General features: G+C 42.6%; 1 protein-coding gene across 3 annotated transcripts; it reads left to right on the top strand.

Annotated features, from left to right (window-relative positions):
- Window positions 1-4091: 4091 nt before the first annotated feature.
- On the top strand, window positions 4092-11361 carry LOC139455524 (zinc finger protein 420-like). Of its 3 annotated transcripts, none has more exons than XM_071237071.1 (2): window positions 4092-4171; window positions 9495-11361. In XM_071237071.1, the coding sequence occupies exon 2, from the start codon at window positions 9685-9687 to the stop codon at window positions 10858-10860; it is 1176 nt and encodes a 391-aa protein (XP_071093172.1). In that variant the 5' UTR covers window positions 4092-4171; window positions 9495-9684; the 3' UTR covers window positions 10861-11361. The 3 variants fall into 3 exon arrangements, with proteins under 3 accessions (XP_071093172.1, XP_071093174.1, XP_071093173.1); XM_071237073.1 differs by having other exon boundaries at window positions 4093-4162; XM_071237072.1 differs by lacking the exon at window positions 4092-4171 and adding an exon at window positions 5197-5276.
- Window positions 11362-16537: the final 5176 nt, after the last annotated feature.

The raw sequence follows: 16537 nt of genomic DNA, 5'->3' as shown, positions 1-16537 counted from the left end.
AGGTTTGGCTACCCAATCGGTTTCGTATATATTTAGACCGCCTTCGTGGTCTAGTGGTAGCGCGTCCGCCGGAGAGCGGAAGGTCCGTGGTTCGATCCCCGGCCGCGTCATACCAAAAGGCGTTAAAATATTGTACTTATTGTTACCCTGTCTGGCGCTCGGCATTAAGGGGCTTAAACAAGGACTGGTCGGCTCGGAGTCAGTATACTGTGTCTGAGTGAGGTATTCATGTTAATCTGCGGCATGGTATCTCAGTGAGCTAGCACTATAAATCGGCATCAGTCCGGACTAGTACAAGCAGCCACACAAACAGTCACGTACATGCACGTCGCTATGTAATCTTGGACGCGACGGTAAACCCCATTTCACCTCACCTCGTATATATTTATGTGAAGTATAATATGGCAATATATACGTACGACTAGGTGGAAATCACTGTTAGTGTCACCAAATTTGCTAATTGCAAGTGAACTAGGCGCATTCAGGTTGATGAAGGGAAGTTTGAACAGGCTGTGTTGGTTGGAGTCAAGCCTTTTGTGGTACAACGTCACCCAATCATCAACACAACTCTCCGCTTAAAATATAAACTGGAGTGGAGACGAATCCTATCTCACAACACAGAAATAGAATTAGCAAAGAGCTTTAAGAACGTACACTGTCATCTATATATACAACGGTGATTTCCAAACCATTGTGAAACTTGATGCTTTTTCCAAGAAATACAAATACATGCAGATGGACGGCGGGTTATTCATCTTTGGTGTTAATGGTAGTTGGGCATCCCCTTTCGGGCCAATTCCGGGGCAATGGTGGCCAAGTCGCCTAAGGCGCTACAATTCGTTGTGTAGAGTTGCGTCCCTTGGGCACGCCAGAAACCTATGATTGAGGGTTCGAATCCCGGTTCCGATTATGTTTCTAGGTTTGTCAGCACCATACCTGTGCTCGTGGGTGTCACCGAAGTGGTAAACGTCTAAGACCTGCATCGCTTCGGGCTTTCCTCCCACAACAAGCTTATACGCCGTGATATAACTGGAATATTGGTCACTCGGACCATTTCTAATGAATGGAATTTTGACGTCTTAATCATGGACTGGTATCCGGCCAAAACTAAGTGCCGACCCTTCTTATAATTGGAAATAAACTGTAAATCAACCTGCGCATTTGCCACAGTGGAATACTATTTCTTTTCTTTGATTCCATAGCTCAAATCATACAAAATGATCAATATGTTCACTCACTCATTGAGATTTATTAAGGATAAGATATTCCCTAATTAGTTGTGGTATATGTGATATGCCTCCCTTAATCCCAAATTGTCTTACACATCACCCCGCTCGTGTGAATTTGTACCTACTACAATAGGTGCTGGACAAGTAGAAACCCTCAATGAACCTGAACCTGATCGTTGAAATTGCACAGCACGTCAAACACCGAGAACCAGTTTTAATCTCAGCGAGGAGAATTTTCTCGTTTGGGGAACGATTCTGCCAATCGTTTTTTTATCGTCTGTTTTACCTTCATCATAGTCAGTAATGTTCACCCCCATTTTGCCTTTTTCGTCCTATGGAATCTGTTTTGTTAGAAATCGAGACTGGTTATTCTCTAGAATTGACGTTTTATACTTCTGATTAATCGATCCTGGACTTGTGTTGATAACCTAAGGCCCATACCTGTTCCAATGTCTGCAAATCACAGACTGAGACACATTGCACATCCCCCTGAAGATCCGGGGTAGAATAGGTCTTCAGCAACGCATGCTTGCCGTAAAAGGCGACTATGCTTGTCGTAAGAGGCGACTAACGGTCTCACCGAAGTAGTAGCGTCTGAGACCTGCATCACCTTGGGCTTTCCTCCCACATTAAGCTGACACACCGTGATATAACTGGAATACTGTTAAAAGCGGCGTTAAACCCAACTCACTCACTCACTAGCTCACTCACTGTAGGGTGTGGCGACCATTTGCGTTGATACATGCGAGGGAGCGGCAGCGCACTGAAGACACCAGATGATGGTTGTTCCACAAGTCAACCAAAGAATGATCTAACTTAGCTACCGTTACCGGCTGGTTCTGGTCCGGTCGTAGGCGTCGTTCTTTGAAAAACAGCTGGCCATGGCAGCACAGCAAGTAATGCTGCCTAAGAAAGCCCGTTACAACACATGCAACATGTCGGCGTGTATGATCCTACTGCAACGTGACGTTACGTCGCTAAGTGTAGAACATGATATCGAACGTTGTCGTCCCGGTAATGGACGCCATTGACGTTGCCATTAAAACATGCTGAGTTGTGTTCTTTCATGAGTTGTGATGACACCCCATGCCATTACACATCTAACCCAAACTGACGGCGTTGAGTAACACAAGCGTCGCAAAAACGTTCTCCTGGACGCCTGTAGGCACTTAGAGACCATCAGAGCTTTCCGACCTGGACTCATCTGTGAACAGTATACTGTCCAAGTCTCGTCTTCTGAACCTAAGATGCTGTCCTCACCAAGCCAGGCGCACCGTAAGCTGGGCCCCGTCTCTCATATCATAATATAAGGCGCAAGTTTACGACACGCACAAGGAGCCGGGAACCAGCTTAGGCGCGCCTGACGGTGACGTGGAAGGAAAATTGGGTATATCGCTGGACGACGGGGTCGTATGTATGTGCTGCATACGGTTCTAGCTGACACTACCGGTAATTGTGCAGAACCCAGGAATTGACCGAGCTGTTAATGTGGCAGTTCGGTATCGATTCCGTAGGCGCACCATCCGAATATGGTTGCTTGTTGACGTGACGACCGGTGTTTGGCAAGTCGTGAGTGTTGCCTATTTAAAGCTGGGCCTCGTCTCTCATATTCCAAGTTGACGAGGGGCGGTCGGGTAGCCTCGTAGTTAAAGCGTTCGTTCGTCACGCCGAAGACCCGGGTTCGATTCCCGACATAGGTACAATGTGGGGGCTGAGGGCTGGCCACGGTAGAACACGGAAGTTGTGTTGTTGCAGAAAGGCCATGGTAGCTCTAGCAACATGGGGACGTCGTGATATTGCTGGAATATTGCTAAAAGCAGCGTAAAACCATACTCACTCACTCACTCCAAGTTGACGCGGAACCAGCTTAGAGCCAAGAGATGATGTTGTGTTTCGATAAACATTAAAATGTCTGGCATCTTCGTTTTGCGCTAGTCCTGTTTGTGGCATACCCACGACGATGAATTTTCAGCAGTCTGTGGCTTTGCGAAAGCGCTATTTACGGTGAAAAAAAAAGTGTTTTATAGGAGCTGATAGATAAACAATCATAGCGTATTGTTAACATTTAAAAGGCACCTGTGTGAGTATCATGCTCCCAAAAAACCCCGCAAACATCCAAAATGTGCGATGTGCATGAACATGCACGTGCATATTGTGAATCACGACATAAAATCAAGTTTTCATGAACATGTATGTAAAGATGCATTATTTAATTTCAGAACAGATTTATTTCCATTTAACTTTATATGAAGCGCTGTCAGTATATATAATACATGGTATATCGATCAAATTGCGACTGCGTATTCTTATTACATACGACGTTAAAACAGTATACATTAGATCTTTTTTTAAGAACGACGCCTACGACCGGACCAGAACCAGCTGGTAACGGTTGCTCAGTTAGATCATTCTTTGGTTGGTTGGTTGGTTTGTTGTTTAACGCCGCACTGAGCAATATTCCAGCTATATGACGGCGGTCTGTAAATAATCGTGTCTGGACCAGACAATCAAGTGATTAATATCATGAACATCGATCCACGCAATTGGGATCGAGGACATGCATCAACCAAGTCAGCGTGCCTGACCACCCGATCCCGTTAGTCGCCTCTTACAAGCACAGACGCCTTTCACGGCAAGCATGTGTTGCTGAAGACCTATTCTACCCCGGATCTTCACGGGCCACTTTAAGTATTAAACAAAAAGAGTATTTGCCAGTGAGATCCAAACAGTCCAGACCGCATATATCTAAGAACATGTTATAAATTGAACAACGTCTGATGAAAACGCGATAACATTGGCCGTTTCTGCCACACACAGATAACGCAGTTTTGGATGGAGCCGTTATCACCTGCTCACGGCGCGAGGAAGACAAGTGAATAGAGAAACATTGGCATTGATGAGAGATTTCTATGGCCGCGGGGGCTCTTTCTTTGGTATGGCATGTAAGTATACGGAGCAGGCGTTCACGTATATTGTGTGTGTATACTTTCCAAAACACGTTGGGCTTGGGACCTTCTAAATATGGTGACTCACCTACAAAATAGGGTGAAGTAGGACCGCAGACCATTTTTGAAAAGTGAAATCGATCTAGTTTTGCCCATTTTTTTGGTCTAGTAACCCATTTGGAACAAAATAATTGACAGTAATATCCATGTTTGTTCTTTAGACAAGACAGGCCCGCTTGCGATTTCCGAAATTCTGTGCAGTAGCGCCCCTCCCCCCCCCCCCCCCCCCCCGGTTTTTTTTTATATAGAAAACAGTTTTATTTGATTCAAGTTGGGGGACAAGTGATACTTGTACAAATATTTGCCCCTCCCCCCACTGTAAAAAAAAAAGTTAACTACGGCCTTGGGATTAATGTATCGTTTAAAATTGAACATTTTAAGTATTAAGGAACAATCATGTCAATACTACTCTAAAGCTATTAAAAGAAACCTTACAAAGGCAGTTTGGAAACTGTTGAATAAAGATCTAGCCCCCCTCACCCATAAAGAAAAAGAATTAACTGCCGAGATGATATAGCGTACCAGTCTACATACAGCTAGATGCAGGTATATAGAGGTAATCACGTGAGTGTGTTTGGGGATGGTAAATATCCTGCATTAGGAATAAACATTGTCTTTAGCGAGCCTTGGTGAGCTAAATACATAGTGTTTATTCCAAATACAGGATATTAACCATCCCCAAACACACAAGCGTGGTAATCTCTTTATCATATAATGTCATTCTTTAATTCTGTGCTTGAAAATCGCTTCCCATCTCTCACAAAGTTTTCCTGGAATGCGCGCATTAATATTCATTATGTCACAGGGTAAGTGATGTGTCAGTCCGACAGTGACAGTAGCCAATATAGTTCCAACTGAAATCTGTTTCTTAAACAGTTGCGAAGCAACATATACGCAAAACGGTCTGTCCGTTAGAGTAACTGTCCTTTGTCAAAGGGAAGCTACTCTAACCCTTGTCTATGAGACATCGTGGCCACGTTCAGATGTTGTTGACAGTCGGCCTGTGCAGTCAGATGTACACACAGCGCCAAAACGAAACAAGGTAACAATTCAAACATATTTTGGCTCAATCCAACTATTTTAATTTGTGGAAAAGGTTTCAAGCCGCAGAGGTCTACAAGCACAGATATGGTTACTGATCCTGCTTGGCTAGGCCTCATGCCCTCGCAAAATTGTTTCGAAATTTATATCTCCAAAGTAGCCAAAACTTATAAAATGCCTTACCCACGCCACAGTTAGACACTGATTTTCAGTATATTAGACAGTTCTTTTGATAATGATAGCAATTATCCCTGTAGTTTATCCAGATCCCCAATGGTTAATTCTGACTTGATCGCCGAATGACAAGTGGCAGTCTTATCTTGAGTGAGTTGGGTTTAACACCGCTTTTAACAGTATTCCAGTTATAATCGCGGCGTGTCAGCTTAATGTGGGAGGAAAGCCCAAAGTGATGCAGGTGTCAAACGTTAACCACTTCGGTGAAACCCACGAACACGGGTATGGTGCTGACAAACCCAGAAACATAATCGGGGCGAACCGGGATTTCGAACCAACAATCATAGGTTTCTGGCGCACCCAAGGGACGCAACTCTGCACAGCGAATTGCAGCGCCTTAGACGACTGGGCCACCAGTAAGGGTTTAGATGTTGGCCTACTGGATGCTGGTGGCAGGGATTGTCCCAGATATGGTCTGATAAAACTGATTTAGAGTCAACTTAGGACACTGAGGTCTGATATTTTTGAATTCGTGTTTTAAGGGTCCTTGATGTTTTACCAATGTATGTGTGTCCACAATTTCACTGAATGTGGTCTTCAGCAAGCCATGCTTGTCGTAAAAGGCAACTATGCTTGTAGTAAGAGGCGACTAACAGGTCGGGTGGTCAGGCTCGCTGAGTTGGTTGATACACATCATCATATCCCAATTGTGTGGGTCGATGCTCATGATGTCAATCACTGGATTGTCTGGTCCAGACTCGATTATTTACATACCGCTCTCATATACCTGTAATATTGCTAGCAGCAGCGTTAAACAACAAACAAACAAACAAACAAACAAAAAGGAATGTGGTACACATCTCCTGATGGTTCTTGCTCTTGCCTGGATGGTGGCTTTTTTCTATGGCTTTAATAGTCTTTTGATCAACAATCAACCATCTGCTACCTTTGTTATCATCCTCGACGACTTAGGAACTGTTAGTGTTAGCCTAAAAATCCAGAGACTCCTAAAGAAACAGGCCAAAATTGATGTAGTCTTCAAGAGAAGTAGCTGTATGATTCTCATCCATACTCCTTTCCTCACATGCTTCATAACGGTGTTAGAACCTAAACTGAAACATCGGTCCTGGTTTTAATTAAGAAGTTGTTCAACCATATATCTTGTCCTAATATTCTTTGTTGTTCTGAAGGGGGCACAGGTAGCCCAGTTGTCTAAGGTGCCGCGATTCGCTGTGCAGAGTTGCGTCCCTTGGGCACGCCAGGAACCTATGATTGTGGGTTTGAATCCCGGTTCGCCCCAATTATGTTTCTAGATTTGCCAGCACCATACCTGTGCTTGTGGGTTTCACGGAAGTGGTAAATGTCTGAGACCTGCATCACTTGGGGCTTTCCTCCCACATTAAGCTGACACGCCGTGATGTAACTGGAATAATGTTAAAAGCAGCGTTAAACCCAACTCACTCACTCACTGTTGTTCTGAAATGGATTCAAGTGAAATGGTGTGCACACATGCGGATGATTGAATGAATGTGTGAAGCCACAGTTGGCAATACTTTAGCTGTATCACAGTGGAGAGTTCTACCCCATGTGGCAGACACCTACTTTGCAGACAGGTACAATAGATATGACTGACAGGTTTACCTCACAGTGGAATGGCATCTTCCAGAATTCGAAGTTCTTAGTGAAAGGCCTGCCTTCCTCAAGCATAATACTGTTAATGTGTTTTATCATCTAAAACTGGCTCCCACAGGAGATATGGCTTGGGTAAGATCGAGCGATAACTCTAGTGTAGATATCGCTGCAATGAAATTGCCTCACAATGCTTTGCAGACTATTGTGACGTCATTGGTTACCATGACATCACAATCAAATGACATCACTAATGGCTCTGCTACTGAAGCTGTTAGCATTCCTTTATACACTTGGACGTGGCTTATTAATGTCTACAAACTGAAAAAGTAGGAAGAATGATGTTGGATGATAAATAAAGCCTCAGCATTTTGCCACTTTTATCACCTCGTGTTGATATAGTTGATATCAAAAGACACTCGGGTGAGATTCAGCCCAAGAATTCTAAGTTCTATGTGAAAGGCCTGCCTACCTCAAGCATCATCCTGTGTATGTGTTTACTGATTAAACTCAGCCCAAGAATGGCTTGTAAACATCCTCAACATCCTCAAACATACAACAACACCTAACTGATATCAAATGATTATTAAAATAAGATTTTTTCACAATGAGAATTGTTATGGTCGACTCAAGAAACAGTTGGCTCAGGGACTGAAGACCCGACTTGACTTCTTGGAAGTCGCTGGCAAACTTAAATTAAAGTTAAATTAAGTGATCTTGTGAAATCAGTGCAAGGAGGACATGATAATATCTGGACATGTCTACAGACGGAATGATATTCAGTAAATGTTGGATGAAGGTTAATAAATTGCAGTTCATTCAACTTATCTTTTGTTTGTTTGAGCTGTCTGCAAACTGGGGTGTCTGCAAAATGGCCAGTCACTGTCTGGACCTGAAAACATGAACAATGATCCATTTCATAATGGTGGGAACATATGCAATCAAGTTTCCTCGTCTCACCTCACAATCCAGTTTAGTTGTGGAAATGACTGGAAATAACTGGTTAACTGGTGATGACACCAAAGTCCCATTTCTAATTGTGCAATGTATAGACACTTGTGTTTCTGAAATCATCCTGTGTAATATGTTTGTACTTGTTTCTTTGCACTAACCGCCTGCGTGGTCAAGAGGTAGAGTGCCGCCCGGAGAGCGGAAGGTCCGGGGTTCGATCCCCGTACACATCAAACCTAAAGATGTTAAAAGATGGTACTTGTTGTTACCCTGTCTGGCGCTCGGCATTTAGGGGCTAAAACAAGGACTGGTCGGCTCGGAGTCAGTATACTGTGTCTGAGTGGGGTATTCATGTTAAACTGCGGCATGGTATCTCAGTGTGCTAGCACTATAAAGTGGCATCAGTCCGGACTAGTACAAGCAGACACACACACACACACACACACACAGACACACACACACACACACACACACATGCACATGCACATTGCTTTAGAAGTGCAATAATCTTGGACGCGACGTTAAAACCCAATTTCACCTCACCTTCTTTGCACTATGTTTTATCCAGTAAATCCAAACTGTTAACATGGTTACAAAGACATGAAATGTTTACGGATAACAACTTCTTTCTTGCTTGTATAAAATTTGGGGGGCTACTTCTTGCCCCTTCATCAAACTGTATTTATCTTGAAAAATCTACAATCTGGTCAAAAATGACCTCCTTATCAAATGGATGGGGCTACTTTTAAGGTCTAATTTTTGTTTGTTTGTTTGTTGTTTAACGCCACACTCAGCAATATTCCAGCTATATGACAAATAATTGAATCTGTACCAGACAATCCAGTCATTGACATCATGAGCATCGATCCATGCAATTGGGATACGATGACATGCATCAACCAAGTCAGCGAGCCTTACCACCCGATCCCGTCAGTCGCCTTTTACGGCAAGCATGGGTTGCTGAAGACCTATTCTACCCCGGATCTTCAGGACTGTGTCTTAGTCTGTGATTTGCAGACTTTGGGACAGTTTTATTTGAATCAAGTTGGTTGGTTGGTTGGTTGGTTGGTTTAAAGCCGCGCTCAGCAATATTCCAGCTATATGACAGCGGTCTGCAAATAATTGAACCTGTACCAGTCAATCCAGTGATTGACATCATGAGCATCGATCCACACAATTGGGATACGATGACATGCATCAACCTTGTCAGCAAGGCTGACCACCCGATCCCATTAGTCGCCTCTTACGACAAGCATAGTTATCTTTTACGGCAAGCATGGTTTGCTGAAGACCTATTCTACTCTAAGTTCTCATACTCAGTATACATCTTATTATTATAAACAGTAAAGATGTTTTCCAAATCAAGTTTCATGTTCTTTCAACTTCTAAATGTTTCTGAAAATCTTTACTTTAATATGTTAAATGCTGACTTGTACTTATTTCATTGCATTTTTTTTCACTCCAGGGGCCTTCATTTTAATGTTGAGGCGGAAAGCATGGACTGAACCAGAGGCCGGAAGAAACACCTGATGTACCGCAGTGGACCCACACCTCATCAGTGACCCTGAAAAAGCATTTACAAGTAACCTGCGGAGACACGAGGAGTGAAAGAGAAAAAAAGTCTTTCAACCAAATGAGTTTGAGAATGTATTTTCATGATTAAGTTACCTGCTGATACATCGATGATGTCTCTCAGTGATGCTGAGCCCTCTCAGTGTGAGGAGTGTGGGAAAGCATTTACACAGTTTTGTTACCTACCGATACACTTGAAGTCAGATAACGGAGGTGACATGGAAAGGCATTGTTGTGAATGTTTGCAAGAACCTCCGACACTTGATAATCTGTCGAGGTGTCAGGGTAATGACAAGCCGTACGATCGTAGAGAGTGTGACAGAACATTGACACAACCAGATAACCTGCAGAAAGACCTGATGTCTCCGAGTGGGGACAATTCGCATGAGTGTCGTGAGTGCGGGAAAGCATTTACGCGATCAAGTGACCTGCAGCGCCACCTGAGATGTCACAGTGGCATCAAGCCTTATGAGTGTAGTGTGTGCGGGAAAACATTTACCCAATCAAATGACCTGCACAGGCACTTGATGAGCCATAGTGGTGTGAAGCCTTACAATTGTAGTGAGTGTGAGAAAACATTTGGACGATCCGGAGACCTGCACAGACACATGAGAAGTCACCGTGGACTCAAGCCTTATGAATGTAGTGAATGTCAAAAAGGGTTTGGTCGATCCAATGACCTAAAAATACACATGAGGATTCACGATGGAGTCAAACCTTACCAGTGCATTGAGTGTGGGAGAGATTTCAGAACCTCGGGTAGCCTGCGGTCACATCTGAACTATCACAGTGGCGTCAAGCCCTTTCAGTGTAGCCAATGTGAAAAAGCATTTAGACAATCAAGTCAGCTGCAGACACACATGAGGCGTCACAATGGAATCAGGCCGTTTGAATGTGGGGAGTGTTTGAAAACATTTACAACATCAAGATGTCTGAAGACTCACATGAAGTATCACAGTGGAGTCAAGCCGTTTGTGTGCGGTGAGTGCGGGAAAGCATTTGTCAGATCAGGCCAGCTGCAGATACACATCAGGACTCACACAGGAGTCAAGCCTTACCAGTGTGGGGTGTGTGGGAAGTCATTTACAACATCTGGCAATCTGAAGGCTCACATGAGGTGTCACACGGGAGAGAAACCTTTTCAGTGTCTTGAATGTAAGAAAGCATTTACAGAATACAGCAGCCTGAGGACACACATGAAGTGCCACATTAGAGCCAAGAAAGAAGCATGTCCGACAGTGCCTGAATCTGTTGTTTGACAAAGGAACTCTTCCTCTGCTTGCATCAGGTGCACGACAATGCTGTGTATGACGAATGTGAAGGTCATGTTTCAGTGCATCTTTATGTTCAAGCATAAGTTGTCTAAGGCGCCACGATTCGCTGTGCAGAGTTGCGTCCTTTGGGCCCACCAGAAACCTATGACTCTGGGTTCGAATCCGGAATCGCCCCGATTATGTTTCTAGGTTTGTCAGCACCATAACCATGCTCGTGGGTTTCACCGAAGTGGTAAACGTCTGAGACCTGCATCACTTTGGGCTTTCTTCCCACATTAAGCTGACACGCCGTGATATAACTTGAAACTTGAATACTGTTTAAAGAAGTGTTAAACCCAACTCACTCACTCAAGCAGTAGGTTGTGATGTGTTGACTGGTTCGGTTGAACCCTTCTTTATGCATGTTAAGTTCTAATAACAAATGTCAGTTTGATTATTTATTCCTAAATATACTGTATTCTCCGTAATAAATACCTTGCACCAATAAGCGCCTCTTCTACAGGTTTGTTTTAGAAAACAGCAGTGTAGAAGGGGTGCATAATTGTCAGGTAACAATTATTAAAAGTGTTGATGTTTCATCAGCGTTTGAACTAACAAGTTTGATTCCTACCACCCAATCTCCAGCAAGAAATTGAACTTGCAACGTATGGTTTTTAGAAAGTGTTACCCTTTGTCAATTTTTTCAGTGTGCCCAGAAGAGTAGAATTCCTGGCTGATCCACACATTTCCTCACCCCAAACTTTCCACTAGCATTAAGATTTCCAATCAATGCTGCCAACTCATGAATGGACGCCTGACATCTCATGAGGATAGCTTTTTCCCTTGTAATAGTAACCATCATGTTTTCACTGTTAATCAAGAATCCCAAATACGTTACCACTCTTGTTGGGCACAAAACTGACTTGTCTGTCTGCACTGTAAAAACCCAAGCTTGCAAGCAACTGTACTGTTTGAGTAACATTCTGTAAACAGTGATGCTCGTCTTCCCCATTGATTTGTCTTCAATGTAAACTGTACTTTGAGAAACCATACTGTCTAATGGAAGAAAATACTGGTTTAAGCAGTTTGATAATGTCTTAGGAGCAGGTGACAAACCATTTGGCCTACAGTAAACTGAAACAGCTTCCAATTCCAAAAGAATCTAAGATGTTTCCTTTCTTGTTCTCTGAGTGATAAACGTCTTTCAAATCAATGGATGCAAAATAACAGTTATAAGCTGATGTCAGTGCGTCCAATGTATCTTTCTTGATTCTGGTGAAAATGTAAGGGAGACCTGGGTTCGATTCCCGACATGGGTACAATGTGTGAAGCCCATTTCTGGTGTCCCCCGCCGTGATATTGCTGGAATATTGCTAAAAGCGGCGTAAAACCATACTAATTATAGAAATTTACTTGTTATCGCTCATACTTCACCCTGATACAAACTGGAACTTGTCCACTTTCAGTCTGCCAGTCATAAACTTAAATATTTTAGCCAGCCTGACTGAAGATCATGTGAGTATCTGCATCAGCACTCAACATCTACAGACAGCCTCCGTGTTCTAGAACGGAAGGTATGGGGTTTGCTCCCTGGCCGCATCATACCAAAAGACATTAAAAAATGGTACTTAATGATACCCTGCCTGGCGCTCGGCATCAAGGAGATAAACAAGGACTGTTCTGCCCCACTGTGTCCTAGTGGGGTATTCATATTAAACTGCAGCATGGTATACTCAGTGGGCTGGTACTATAAAATGGGGTATCAGTCCGGACTAGTACAAATAGCCACACTTACATCTGCATGCAAGTCCAATAATATTTAGCAAGACGTTAAATCCCACTTCACCACCTCAACATCTACATAGGAACCACAGAAACTTGGAAAAAGAACACTTTGCTCATATAGAGCATCTTAGGGATGTAGCAATTGTCCTATACTTCAGTTCTCCAGAACAAGGATGTAACTTTAAGGCTCTAAGACTCAACCAATATCAAACCCTTTAATTAACAACAAACATAAGCCAGCAAAATTGTAAACAAGTTTTAGCATGGTAACATACACAATTACAAGGTGTTGCCAAGTGTTGTTCAACCCTTCTTCCAACTGACAACTGTTCAGTAAGTTAAAATCTAATTTCACCACAATGGGAACCACAGTGTGATACATACTCATATATTGAGTATTGTTTTTTAGATACTTTAAATCATGGCCAATTACCTGTCCGCTTTGACCATTCCCTAATGATGTATCCTGGGACCTATAAACATTCTTAAAAAGTGATGGATCAGTGGAGCTGAAATTTGTCAGACATGCTTCTTCCATCATATTAAGCACTGGCATTTCCTGTGCAGACTTGTGTCCCTTAATTGAGTCAGAATCCAATGATTCTGAATTCAAATTCCAGATCCGCCCTGTTTAATATTCTTGGTTTGTGGTAAATTTGTCAGACCTGCTTTCTCAAACTTTGGGCTTTCCTTCCACAAGGAGTGAGAGTATTGTTTTACACTGCTTTTAGCAATATTCCAGCTATATCATGGCAGGGGGGACACCAGAAATGGGCTTCACACATTGGTACCTATGTGGGGAATCAAACTCGGGTCATTGGCATGACGAGCAAACACTTCAACCACTGGGCTACCAAACCACCCTCCCCCCACTTTCCACAAGGAAAAGCTGAGTGAGTGAGTGAGTTGTGTTTAACGCAGCTTTTAACAGTATTCCAGTTATGTCACGGCGTGTCAGCTTAATGTGGGAGGAAAGCCTGAAGTGATGCAGGTCTCGGACGTTTACCACTTCAGTGAAACCCACGAGCACGGGTATGGTGCTGACAAACCTAGAAACATAATCGGGGCGAACTGGGATTCAAACCCACAATCATAGGTTTCTGGCGTGCCCAAGGGACGCAACTCTGCACAGCGAATCACGGTGCCTTAGTTGATTGGGACACCCGTTCCCCCAGGAAAAGCTGATACATTGTACAGTAATGATACTATAAGTAGATAAAGGCATCTGGATTCTTGTCATCATTATGGTGTTTAGTTTTATGAAACAACTGGAGAAAATCAACAGAATTTATGGGAAAGGTAAATCTTCCCAGGAGTCAAAATCATACTTGTACAAGCTCCGATGTTCATACAGTTTGGCCCTCACTCTATGCAGGTTTATACTCCAATGAACTCACACAAAATGAAGGTAAATTCTTAAATAATAGTCATCATTAAGTGCCAAAAGTAACAGCTCACAAATATGGTGGGTGGCGCTGAACTTTTGTGCATGTGTATATTTTAGACTAACAGACTAATAAATATCACTTGCTTCAAAATTATTTAATTTACACAAGATCTAAACAAATCGAAATAAAATTACTTTCTATCCTGTTTATGTAAACTAGAGTTCGTCAGTTTTCGCTTAAATAGCCTCGGCCGATCCCGAGGCAAGGAAATTATCTGACTATAAAACTCGACTTTTATAGCCAACTACCTTGCCTCGGAAAGATGGTCAGTTCCATCTTCATCACTAATTTACATAAACATGAATTCCCATAAGAAAAACGGAAAATTGCAACCAATCAAATCACTTGGTGTACTCTCGAGGCTGAAGAAAGAAAGCCGAAGATGGTCTGGTTTCCAATGACTACAGAACAGTATGGCGGTCTGCATGTGGTGACAGTTTGTATGCTCTTGGCGATTTCTTGACACTTTTGACCTTAAATACAGAGAGGAGGTTACACAAATTTTATGGAGCATTATAAAGACGTCGGAAATTTTACAGTCGAAACTCTCTTCTTTTTCCATTGACAAAGACGTGAATTCGACACAGTTTCCATGGTGACTTAAGTTGACAAATGTGAAAACGTGACAAAATCATATATACAAACAGACCATTTAGATGTGCAACCTTGATATAACCCAGAAAAGCCGGTGTGAAGTGGCTCACTGTTAGAGACATCTTTGGATTTTAAGTCTACATAGTGAATGAGTGAGTATGGTTTTACGCCGCTTTTAGCAATATTCCAGCAATATCACGGCGGGGACACCAGAAATGGGCTTCAGACATTGTACCCTTGTCGGGAATCGAACCCGGGTCTTCGGCGTGACGAGCGAACGCTTAACCACTAGGCTACCCGACCGCCCCTAAGTATACGTAGAAAAAGTACACTTTTCGATGCGGGTGGAGTGAGGGGCGTGATTGTAAGGAACTTATAAAGGAGGAATTCTGTTGGTGTACTCAGAGACCATATCAGGTGAACTTTACGTTATGCCAAAAATATGTCATAATTTAACATGATAATCATTATTATTATGAGATGATTATGATCGCGTTTCACAGTAATGGTGAAGTGTAAAATGCACTTGTCACAGGATACTGTCATTGCTCAGTGTCATATAGAAAGATAAGTTGTCTGGTGAGTAAACAAACGTTGTCTGTCATCATGCCTTCTTATATTAATTTCCCAGTAAAGTATGTGGTGCAGTTTGTTTATTTGTTGTGCAGTCAGTTGTTACCTGCAGCCTGTGTCAGAGAGTGGAATTTCCCCCCTAGCCTAATTCCCCCCCGGAAAGCTGGCTATATAGCCATACTTCCCACGGAAAGCACACTATATGGCCATATTTCCCACCCGGAAAATACACTATATAGCCAATTTTCCGCTTTGGAGTCAGATTTCCCCCATGATAAAATATATGTCTATTATCAAAAGTACCTAGATGTACAGTTAGCTGATGGAGTAATTTACAAGAGAAACCATGAATAAAATCTAGTGTTTTTTTGTGCCATACATTCTTAATTTTAATAATTAGAGGATAGTTCATTTCGACAGTGAGATATGGCGGATCTGTCACTTGACAGATCAGATCAGCCTTTTGTCACTGACGAAATGATATGTTTATTTATTATATATTTATTTAGTAGGGTATGTGTTGTTGTTTTTTGTTGTTGTGTATTTGAGGTAAATCAACGAATCTAAAATCTTAAAACTGTCTTCAGTAACAATACGTCACATTGCTAGTTGAAACACACTTTGCTAGTTGATTTCTATCAGGTCTGCACTGTAAAACGAACGGCAGTCGTTCTCCTTATCATGGTTGCAGTGACATATCACCTCTCTGTCATCGAGAATCCTCAGTCGCTCACTGCCAAGTATATTATAAAGTATATTTACAACGTATATAGCGCATATATCTGTGCGTGCTCATTGCGTTCTTGACCCGATCAGAGGTCCGTATATTTTGCATTCCAGTACTTCCCAACTACATGTGAAATATGCAACCAAAGCTGCCTGTCAGGCGCTATAAGATTACCCATTCACATTACCATTACCACATTAACTCCTTGGTACCCATTTACTGTTTGTGGACAGAGGCATGCATGAACAAGATCACTTGCCAAAGGTGACGCCGCAAGTTTTTCAACTCGTGTTTCAGTGGAAGATATATATATACGTGAGTACTGTTTCCGTCATCTGTTCATTTACCAACTGATGAGCGGATTCTGTTTCGTGCACAGGGTTGTGAACTGCAGGCTATGCTTGCGACAACACTTTTAGGACCTGTACTAATGTCAGCCCTTAGGTTAAATAACTAAAATAACTACAGTGGCTAGCAAAATCTCAGGATGCAAATTCAACAGTCTGGACTCTCTTTACAATCAACGTGTTTTACAGCTTGCAAATAGAATTTTAGA

This window comes from Haliotis cracherodii, unplaced genomic scaffold (assembly GCF_022045235.1).
Source record: "Haliotis cracherodii isolate W230 unplaced genomic scaffold, xgHalCrac1.p SCAF_11, whole genome shotgun sequence".
NCBI lineage: Eukaryota > Metazoa > Mollusca > Gastropoda > Lepetellida > Haliotidae > Haliotis > Haliotis cracherodii.
Note: the sequence above shows the minus strand (reverse complement) of the source record. Positions and strands in the feature narration are given on the sequence as shown.